The 11718-nt window shown below is 37.2% G+C and overlaps 1 protein-coding gene across 1 annotated transcript; it reads right to left on the bottom strand.

The window, feature by feature from the left end:
- Nucleotides 1-999: 999 nt before the first annotated feature.
- LOC308392536 (uncharacterized protein) lies at nt 1000-3776 on the bottom strand. Its single transcript, XM_080875608.1, has 4 exons — nt 3592-3776; nt 3343-3498; nt 1892-1981; nt 1000-1701 (listed from the first exon to the last, which is right to left on the bottom strand). Exons 1-4 carry the CDS (start codon nt 3757-3759, stop codon nt 1381-1383), a joined length of 735 nt encoding a protein of 244 aa, XP_080731734.1. The 5' UTR covers nt 3760-3776; the 3' UTR covers nt 1000-1380.
- Between the last annotated feature and the right edge of the window lie 7942 nt (nt 3777-11718).

The raw sequence follows: 11718 nt of genomic DNA, 5'->3' as shown, positions 1-11718 counted from the left end.
ATGTTTAAACTACCCCAGTAAATGTATTCATTATTTAAAGTCATTTTTTTAAATGTTCAATATGTTTAAAGAAGGAATAAAATGAAACCAAAAAACAAAGCAAAAAGACAAAAAATAATAAATCATTGATAAATCATTCAGAAATGTGCCTGGTTAAAATTGGAACTTCTCTTTGCATTTACCAGTTCATGTCACTTACCCAAAAATTACTCCTGGCTTTTTACAACTGATAGAAGACAAAGTCATTTAACTTTTACCCCATTGTCTTTTCTCACAATCTAAATCAGCCCAGCTGTTATATCAGGCTAAAGACTAATCTTTTATGTTTGGGGTTAAATTGACCCTGAGAATGAAAACCTCCTGTCCACCATATAATGTAAATAAATTAGCAAAATTAAATGATATTTTTAACGTAGCAAGTCCTTAATATCCAAAATAATAGAAGGTGATCAGAAATAATTAGTTGAACTAACTAAAAGACAAGAAAATGTTAGATGAATTTAAGCTATTAGAGTTAATAGGACTTTTTGAAAACATTAAGTTCACATTACTTAAGATTTTTAAGTACTTTGAGCGTTTGGGTTTACAGTGCATACACTGAAAAAAATTTGGAGTGACATTTACTTAAAAAAAGCTAGGCAACTTTTTCCACACAGAAAGTGCTTGTAATCTTTACTCGGGCTATTTCTAAGTAATATTTACTTACTAGAACCATCTATTTTTTATGTGAAATACACAAGTAAATTGCACTGGCAATACTCATCTACAGGTTGTAACTTTTACTCAGAATACCATTGCATCCAATTACAAAACCCAAGTGAACATTGCTGATATTTCTTTGTGTTTCTTACTCATCTTTTCTTTGTTATATTCTATGTAATTATTAAGTAATATTTATTATGAATGTACTAGTTAATATTAATCGAATTGAATAAATATTCTTATTATTCTATTAAATAATAAATCAATATTTTCTAAAAACAAATATTTGCAGCTTAAGAGACACTTTTATTTCACAGTTGAAATGGCATAGATATATTTAAAATATCTACATAACATTATAACCACAAAAAACATGGCCATAGAACTTCTTGATCGCAAATTTCAAAACAGAGCATATACACATATACAAAAAAACAACAACATGCTATTCAAAAACTCAGTGTGCACTGTCCCCTTTCTTCTAATCAACTTTCAGAACACATACATCAACTCTGTCCATTAACAGTTGCAATCACTACCTTTGCAGACATTCTCAGAACGTTCAGGACAGAAAGAACTTGTATAAAACTGAGCAACATTTGAAATTACTGTCAGAAAACAGACAAAATGCAAACAAATTAATTGTGCTGGACAAAAGCACAAATAACACTGGAACACTCACACTAAAAGTTTCTTGTGGAGAGACTGGACCTTTGGTGACATTTTAAGGATGTCAAGCTCAAGAAACAGCTTCTGAAATACCTCAAACGTATATTTCAGTTTCAGTGGGTAACTTAAGTTGACAGCATAGATGACACCCATGAGCAGGAGGCAAGCGTTTGTCACACTTCCGCAGTCCTCCAGAATTTCTGTCCCCTCAATGATGACCGACACGTTCACAGGATCTTGGTTTTCCTGTGCCACATTGGGATGGATTACGATGATCTTCATCATGTGATTACTGCAGTCCTCTTTCAATGCTTCTTGGCTGACGTCCTCCTGTGAAAACAAACAAACCACAATTAGAAATAACTAGAATAGATTCCAAGTAAAAGAAAAGGTTAAGAGAAAAAAAAATGTAAAAATAAAAAAGAGGTAGAGAATCTTTGACCTTCAATATATCATCACAAGTGAAGACCAGATTATAAGGTTAGACAATTTTAATACAGTCATTATGATCATCAGATACCTGATGGTCTTTGATCAGCTCCTCTCCACTCTCTCCAAGATACTCAACTAAGCAACGAATGATAATGTCCCTTCTGCCATCGACATGATGCTATTAAACCCAAAAAGAAAATTTATTGCAGAAAATACACAACATAACATATGTAACATACATACATAACAGCACATACAGATGTAAACAGAAAGTTACCCATGGAGAATGTAAGCCTGCAGCTACATTCTAACGTTGTGAAGTGTACAACTTAACATGAATTTCTCAACGATGTGTGTTAAGACAAGAGTCCAGTGCATGTCATAATCTGTGGGTCCAGAAACTGTCTCTGCCCAGTGAGGAAAGTTTTCTGCCTCATCACTGGACATGCAAATGAATTTTTTGCAACATATCAGTACCTCCTATCACAATATTAACCAGTCAAGGACAGGAATTCCCACACACAAGAGTAATATTTTGGGAAATAATTGTATTGGAGTCTATGGGCAGCAGGAAGGGATCTTGCTGCACTCAGAGGGTCACTTTGAAAATTCTGTAAATTTCTCTGCTTTTGAGCGCATATTAAGGGAGAGATGACAGGTTTGTATACACTTGTAGAGACAATCATGTGCATAAATTGTTAATTGTGGCCACAGTGTCAGGATCAGGAGAACAGTTTCAGCCAACACAGACACTGATCAGAATAAAGGACAAGTTCAGTATTTTACACTTAAAGCCCTGTTTTCAGTTTATGATGAAATCGAACGATTTTGATTGAAATTTGGACACATGCTGCTGGCCCGAGCTTTTTTGGTTTCTGTGGTAGCACATCCCCACCTCCACAATGGCTTCATAGGTGCACTGGAACAATCCTTCCTAAAATGCATAAAACTGTCGTTTACAAAGACGTGAAACTCACCGAGTGGTCAGAAGTGTTCACTGATATGTTCACACAAAAATCGCTGCAAAAGATACTTTCCAACTGGTTTTTATTGTAGTTTTTGTCCAACTCCATTGACTTGTATTAGATGTGCTGTGATGTACGGTATTAGTCCGCCGCTATTCCATTCTATTATTCAAGCTCTCGGCGGAAGAATGTACAGGTGTAAGGCGTTTGAAAAAATAGGTCCAGTTTTACAACAAATGGTAAAACACCTGTTGGAAAGCATTTTTGCAACGATTTGTGTGTGAACATATCAGTGAACACCCCTGACCACTCGGTGAGTTTCACGTCTTTGTATGAAGCCATTGTGGAGGTGGGGGTGTGCTACCACAGAAACCAAAAAAGCTCCGGCCAGCAGCATGTGTCCAAATTTCAATCAAAATCGTTCGATTTCATCATAAACAATCTGAAAACAAAGCTTTAAGTTTAAAATAACAAACTTGTCAACTTGTCCTTTAAATAAGAGTGATACATTCTCAGTGTGTATGACCTCATCTTTTCCATTAGATTATGTAATTAAAATAATTTAAAATTTTACCTTATTGAGTGAGTCCAACATTGGTTTTATTTTGGTCCCTGCAGTCCCGCCCTTCCTTCGAAATATCTCCAGGAGTTTGGTGGTGTACCTGTCCAATCTGGACAAAAACGTTCGCTCCAGATGAATTGTGGTTATTCGCTTAAACTCCTCTTTGATCTGAAATGAGAGATAAAACACAAAATCATGTCAAAGATGACTCATGAGATCTCACATACACTTAGTTGCTGCATGAACAAGAACTGGATTTACCTGATTTTCACAGAACAGAGAAGGCCACCTCTCTAAGAGGTCTTGGATTGCGGGGCAATCCTTGACAACCTCTTTTCTTCTCATAGCGAAAGACTTCTCCATTTTCTCATTAATTGCCCTCTCATTGTTCTTCTTCTTCATTTCCTTCAGCAAATCTAGTCTATCCATCTCTAAGGTTTCCTCAGTCTCACCGAATGGCAGTGGTGGCAGATAGTTGACCTCAGCTTTTTTGGCCCTTTTAAAGCCTTTAAGTGAACCCTCTTCACTGGAGCATCGTCTCTTCAGTGTGTTCACCTCGAGCTCTGGAATGGCTAATTGGCGACCTCTTAACTTTGCCCTGTAGTTGCCCATTTTATACTTTATCCTCTGTTGCCAACCATATAGGCCATTAAAAGAACCTGGCTCTTTGAGGCATGGGTATTTTGCTACCAAGGCTTCAGCAACAGCTAAAATCTGGACACCAGTTGGATATGCTGTGAAGCCAAATATAGTCTCTGCAAGCTTCTCAAGAATGCTACTAGTTACGCTTGGGTTGTTCAAAAGTGTGCCATCATTTTCATAAGCTTGCTTTCCTGCTTCCAGTGCAAGGTCTATATCATAAGAGAAGTCTGGTATTTCAAACTTAAATGGCCATGGCTTAGACCTGTAGGATGGTCCACTCTCATCTGGGGAGGACAACAGGATTGTGTCGCATACAGATGAGGAGGAGCTTGCTTCTGTAGATAGTGGAACTGGAGATTCGACTTCTGACATGTCCACAGTAGTGAGACTTAAGATTACTGGTTCAGTTTTTACTACTTTGAGGTTAGCTTTATCTTGTACTTCCTCAATCGAGGTCAAAGTGAAGAACTGACCATCGAAATCCATGTCCTGGTACATAACAGTGAATGGTCCTGTAATATCAAATGTCTCTCGAAGAACATCATTGAGGTCCTGAAGTGTGCTTGGGATGCCTGCAGGTAAAAGTAGTTTGTGGACATCATCCTCCCCAAAAATTATCCGCAGTTTCGCTGAGGGTGCCATATCAACAGGAAGAAGCTGCAACAACAGAAGAGAAATACAGACATTTATTCACAAGCTTCTCTCCTCACATTTCAAAAAGATAGGCAAATGTGGTGCTTTAAAGTTGTCAGGCGTCTTCCTGCAAGGGTGTATGAAGCCAAAGGATAAAAATCTTTAAGCTCTCTTTGCTCAAGTAACTGCACACTCCCTGTGTTCTCCAGCTCATAACTCCTCAGGTGTTCATTGTACCATGTATTTTGTTGTCTCACGAAAAAAGTCAGTTTGTTACAAATCACCATTATCTGTAACACTTCAGAAAAGTCAGGCAGTCCTGCAGTGGAACCACAACACAACAACATTCCCACTGCATAGTTGGTGCCTAAACTGCACACATTATTGGCAACATGCACAGCTGTAACAGCAGGGAATCTGCATTTCACCAGGTCTTTTAGATCATCCTTAAGCACATCTAAAGAGACCTCTGTTGTTTTTGTGACCGCAAGTGATGGTTTGACAGAATGTGATTGATGATATGCAACCATGAGCTGGTGCTTATTTGCAAGAGACAGCAAAATATTCCTGAAACAACCAGTGTGTCTTACCACCTTCTTGAAAAAGCTGTGTTTGGCCTCGAATCTCATTGTCCAGAGGGCAGCTAGGGGGCCAAATTCCCGAATGAGCTGAGGATAGTGCTCAAGGAAATGGTGCTTGGGAATGAGCTTATGTTGGGGGAAAACATCAAGGAATCTGCTTCGGTGTTCTGAAATGATGCTGTCAAGATAGCAAATGCTTTCTTCAGTATGGACTCGAGACATGACAAGGTCCACAATGTCTTTCAGTGTCATCAGCATCTGCCATACAGGCTCTTGTTGGGGTACTTTTAAACCTATAATCAGAGGCAAAAGACGTAATAAGCACCAATTTTCATGTGCGTTGCCCCCTACTGATTTTCGAGTCGAAAAGTTAGCAGGAATGAGATGAGGGCGATTTGTTTTATCACTCCACTTGTATGGGAAATTGGAAATGGCATCATTCAGTTCCATGAGAGAAAAATATTTTTTCTTGATCAAGTTATCAAATGCCAAAGCCAGTTCCACTGGAACAATACCCTCCAGCAGATCATGTAAAACATCTGGAGGGTAACCAGATGTAACATGAAAATGCTCAAGTTTTTCTGACAATGCACACTGTTTTTTTACACCATAACAATGAGGGTGATCTGGACTAGACACAGCTGTCTGTACATGCAGTGTATGTTGATCTTTGGTTCTTTGATGAAAAGACCCAGATCTCACTTCATTGGACTGAAACTTGGATCGCTCCCCAACACAAAACCGGCAGATGTATGACCCTGCAAAGCTTTCGACAAATCCTGCCACAGAGTGCGCCCCCAAATTATCTGCCACCACACTGACCACAGTCCCTTTAATGGCTTTCCCTAACGCTGGAACAAAAAGACCATCTTTCTCCAAGCTTTGGATATCTGTTAACAGTGGCTCTAAAACTCGCTGGAATCCAAACTGCTTGGTGTCTTCAGCCTTACACAGAATTGCAAGGTAGATTGATGTCAATGTGGAACGTAATTGCACCGGAATGTTTCCCAACACCCAATAGACAGCTGTGACTTTGTGCTTTTTTCGAGATGTCCCAAGAGGATTACATACCTCAAAGTCATCAATGTACAGGATGAGACTCACTCTGTTCTCCTCTACAGAGAAAAACTTGTTGTTTTGATAGTGAGATCCATCACGAAATGTCTGGTACTTAAAGTCATTTTCAGTTTTTTTTTCACCTTCAAATGTGTTTTCTTGAAAAGACTTACTTAGGACCTGCACCAAGGAGGGCAATATTGGGACATACTGGAAGGTTTTGCCCTTTTTTTTATCAAGTATGTGTTCTTCTGGTTCAACAACTGAAAAATGCTTCTTCATAAATTCTCTTCTCTTGTAATAAGTTGTGAAAGGGCCACCTGTCCCCAAGGCAGTACTTATAGGGTGTGTCTCACAAAGATTTTTCACTAAATCTGAGATAATGGCTGGATCCAGATCACAGTTATGGCTTTTCAAGGTGGACACCACCACATCTCTTAAAAGTGGACCAGATGCAGAGGTGGATATAAACTGAAGCTCATCTACTATTTCATCAATGCATTTGTTTGGGACATTGAACATGCTTTCTAACTTTAAAAATAGATGGCCAAATTTCTCTTTTATATCTTGAGACAACTCCTGTGGTTCCCCATCCCAAAGCTCTAAGCTCTCTTCCACATAGGTCTCATCCTGAGCAAACATGGGTTCATTAGGTTTGCTTTTTAATACTTCAGTTTTAAAATCCTCAAGGGTGTGTGACTGGTGTTTTCTGTGTCTATGTGTAGCAAAGGTGGAATAAATATTTGTACTGAAGTTGCAGTCTTTGAAGACACATGCAACTACTTCAAACTTCCTTAAGTGGTTGTTAAGATGCTCAAAATACTGCTTCTCTGAATTAAAAAAAACAGAGCAGCAAAGTAGACAAGTAAATGAAAGAGGTCCACTTTGTGTGACCATCTTCACATGGCGTCGAGACAAATGGGTCTTAAGGGCATTAAATGTTTTAAACGAGCAAGGGCAATCAGTGTGAAGACAAGGGACTGACTGGCTGCGACCACCATTTCCATGCTTTAGTCTGTAGTGTTTTAACAATCCCAACCTCTTCTCTGACTCAAAGCTACATATCTTACACATCCATCTCATGTTGTGGCACCTTAAACAGACAAATTATGTGACAAGTTAAACCTAATCGTTACTAATTTGATCTTACCTTGTGGAGTTCAAATTAGCAGTCAGAAGGTCCTATGTTCTGTAAAAAAAAAAAGAAAAAAGAAAAAAAAAGAAAAAAGGTTATCTATATGCTTTTCAACTAATTTCTACTAACTCAAGGATGCACACTGATATTATTTTTATTTTTTTTACATATGTTAGTTCGGTGGCAAATTTAAAACAGGTCAATATGAAGACTTGAGTGAAATCGAGTGCGTATATCGTTTTTTGTTTTGTTATTTTTCAAAATACACCTCATGGCAGCTGTGCAGCAATTATTTTAAACTGGACCGTGGTCGTTTTATTCACAAAGACGTTAGTTAAGGCAGCAGGCGTGTGTTGTTTAGGTGGCCATCTAAGCTGTAAAGTGCTGTGGGAAATTCTGGACATACCTCTTGCCAGGAAAGTTAGTCAGCAAGTCTAGCAGGAAAATACACTATTTGCTAGCGCAGCTTCTTTCAGTGCGGAGAAACTGACTTAAGTAGGTGAGCCAACAGGAACGTACAAAGTTTGTTCCGCTTAAAACTTACATTCATGGTTCTACTTCTTCCCGTTTCCGTCAAGTCTGCCAACCGTCGAAATGTGGACCATGGTATGTCTGAAGAAAGACCGCTCAAATGTGGGGAGGGGCTTTGACGTCATGCTCCGAATGCAGAGAAGGTGGCCATATTCACTGATGTCACTCCATTACATTTTACTTGGAAATATCAACTAATTAAGCCAATGAATTGGTTTAGTGAATATTACTTGGATCGAATGATTCAATTTACATACAAAACTGAGGACACATAATTACAAACAATCCTCAAGTAATGCACTACAAGAAAAACTGCTATTTTAAAGTAATAGCACTGAATTTGTAATTTTTTGTAAAATTTATATAGCTAATTGAAATAATAATTACAGGGCCAAAAAAACATTTTTTTCAGTGTAGCAATGCCCTGTTTCTTAAAAGATTTGTGAATAGCCACATTTTCCCATCATAGAATGAAGATGAATAAAGAAGAAACAATGTTCAGACGTCTAGTTATACTTTTATAGAGGTTTCACTAAAGAATATCAAAAATATCAGAATATTCAATCTTAACAAGCTCTGAAAATGTTCTTAGACTAGTAGGATAAAGTTTTAGAAAAATGCTTCAGAACATGAAGCAGAAAAAGTAACCCTTCAGGCCCCAGTTATAGCTGCCTTTTTCAAAAATGATTAAAAGCCTGCATGAAACTCCAGTGTAATTTGTTCTGTGCCTTTGTTGTGCAAGGACAGAAATTTAAATTGCAATCAGGAGTATCTAAAAATACAAACCCAAAAGAAGCAATTCACTCATAAATCTTAGGTTAGTAACTGACTTACTGCACAAAAAAGGTGGGAACAAACAACACTCCTGACATTTGGTCGAGCAGAGCAAAATGCAAAGATCAAGAGATTGTGAACAGCTTGTCATACATAGCAGCTTGCTGTATAATAACATGAATAGAATTTCATCTCCTGTAATTTTTTTCAATTCATGGAAAAAAGAAATATAATCTTTCAAGCTCACAACTTTGCACACCTATAGGAAAGACCGTGACAAGGAAATACAGGATCTGCGTTTCACCATTTGCTTTGTAATAGATTTTAGGAGGAGCTAGTGAGAGACTGACTGATAATCAAGTGACATTAATTAATGCTAATGCAAAACATGTTTTAACTCTTGGATGTTGAGGGATTTCAAGGGCCTTTTGAAGTGGATATGAGGTGGCTGGTAAAGTGGCCTATGATGAGTGACACTTAGCCAACCACACACTCACCCTTTCAATTAAAGAAGACAAAACATTTTTTTTAAATATACTTAGTGGACTTAGTGTGAATGGCACAGAGAAGGTATTATGTAAAGAGTAACTGCAATTACTGATAACTCAAGACAAGACAGTGGATGATTTGCACTTTGAATTTTGTATTATATAACAACACAAGACACTTTAACAATACAAAGGCAATAAATAAAAATTAATAAAATTTTTAATGATTTTCTCACTTGGTGTGACCTTGTACCAAGTTTCAAAATTGAAAAAAAGAAATAAATAAACCGGTTATTGGTATTTATCATCATATAAAATGTGAAAATGATGTAGTGAAAACGGTGGATGCTATACAATCAGACAAAAATGAAACCGATCACATACTCCCTCTCTTTGGGAGAGACCAAAACAAAAAACACAAGACAAAAAAAAAAATTGAGAGGAAGGACTAATCTATTTCAAATACCTTGTAATTATTGCAATGTATAGTGCCTCCTAATTAGGATATTCTCTTATAAGCGTAATTCATTTAATGTCTGTTTTGTGTATCCGATTAAGAGCTTAATGACTAAATCACAACACTGAATGCAGTTTCTAAGGGTTGTACTTTGCATTGGTTCCATTAGCCTTCTGAAGTTTTGATATTAATTTGCTAGCACTGAAATGTCCTATAATAAATCACATGACTCATTAGAAATTCCATTTAGTCCTAAAAAAAACTAAATGTTTAATGCATTATTCAAAAGTGACTAATTATGCTTCTATTTCTTATAAGAAAAAAAAGCATAACCAGCTCAGTTCCCTCTCGTATTGTTTAATTTACAACTTGATTATGCCCATTTTTGTCCCCCCCCCCACCCACCTCCCCACCCCCCTCCCAAAGATTAGTTAAGTATGTACAGTCTGACCCAACTGTAATTATTATATAGTTAATACAAAATAATTAAAGTCTTGTTATACCAGGATGCAGCAATAGCAACCATCAGTTTCCATGTGGAAGTGACATTTAAAATGCTGTTTAATTGACGTAACAATCAAGCGAAAGAGAAAACTTACATTTGTTTATGCAGAAAGGGGGAAATTGGAAAACAGATACTTATCTGATATAAGTAATACATCATTTCTTGAAGTTCACTTAAGTTTTGGTTTGAAAACATATTCAGCTCGAAAAGTAAATGTGGTTTGCTTTATCTACATGTTTAACTACAAGGGAAACTGCAAATTAATGATAGCAGAGGACTTTTAATTCAGATGCAAAAAAAGAAGAAGCATACCTTGAAGACAATTTGTCACAGTTAGGCTGAGTAAATGGACACCAGAGCTCTGATAAATTGATTTAATTTATACCACTTTAGTCATGATCTGTTTTTGTCCCCTCAGGACCTACCTGTTACTTGCAGAGATTATGCCACAGGGTATAATTCCACACTTGTCTCCATTCTAGAGCAGCTGAAAGATAATTCACTAGATGAAACTGACTAATTAACTCTTGGAAAAGCTGAATGGTTAAAAACAAGTGAAAAAACCAAAAAGTTCTGACAGAAAAAAAAAAACAGGCTTTCTCACAGCTAGTCAAAGTGCAAATCCATACAAGGATGCTTTTCTGCAGATCTGACTCGGTGCAAGTAATTTCAACCCAGTGATCTAAGCAGCAGGCAAGGCATTTCTATGAGTGTCTGTGCTGAATGATTTCTGAATGATTTATCAAGTAGCATGTGGCAGTTCAGCAGGGGGTTCGTTCCTGAGTGGAATATATAAAGGGGCTAATCCAGGTTTCTAAAACACTGCGGATGCAGCTCTCTCTTGAATATCTGGAGTGTCACCTGACTGTTTGAAAGGAAACAATGTGGCACTGCTGGTGAAGGTTCCTCACAACATGAAAGAACAGGGTTACAGGGTTGTGAGCTACAAGGATATACATCTCATAGTTTTGTTATTTTTGCCTCTGTCAATTTAACCTCTCCTACAGTTTGGGTAAACAAAATTTCCTGAATCACAGAGTCAGACCTGGAGGCTATACTTTTGAAGAAATTTCATAAGAAGCTGCACTTTAGTCAAATGTTTGTCTATAAGATTTTATATATTCAAACAACTAAGCATTTTATACAAAACACCAACTAATACTCCCACATATCTTGCGTTCAGCATATAAATCAGAGCATGTTAAATGTCAGACACCCGTTTAATATCAAGGATATCAGGAATAGATGTTAATTAAAAGTTACTTGTCACAGTACTTATAAAACTATTCGACAAATGCCATCAAACTCAAATTCAAACATTGTTAATGTTGATACTTTATTCACAATGAGGTAAGACATCTGCCATTATGAACTCCATCATTTCTTTTGCTAATGTTTTAACTCCCCATGTTGATACGTTATATGTTCAAAGTGTGTTAATATCAAGTGTGGGTGTTCACGGAGAAGGAAAAACCCAGAGGGCTTATCATGTGGCTCTCCTCATTAAAAAATACACTTCATCTTGCTTATGCAATAGCTGTTAACTTGGCAAGGCAACATGAAGCAACTCAAACAACTCCCAGTCA

Source organism: Rhamphochromis sp. 'chilingali', assembly GCF_963969265.1.
Source record: "Rhamphochromis sp. 'chilingali' genome assembly, chromosome: 2".
Lineage (NCBI taxonomy): Eukaryota > Metazoa > Chordata > Actinopteri > Cichliformes > Cichlidae > Rhamphochromis > Rhamphochromis sp. 'chilingali'.
The sequence above is the reverse complement of the archived record's forward strand: the minus strand, read 5'-3'. Positions and strand labels throughout refer to the sequence as shown.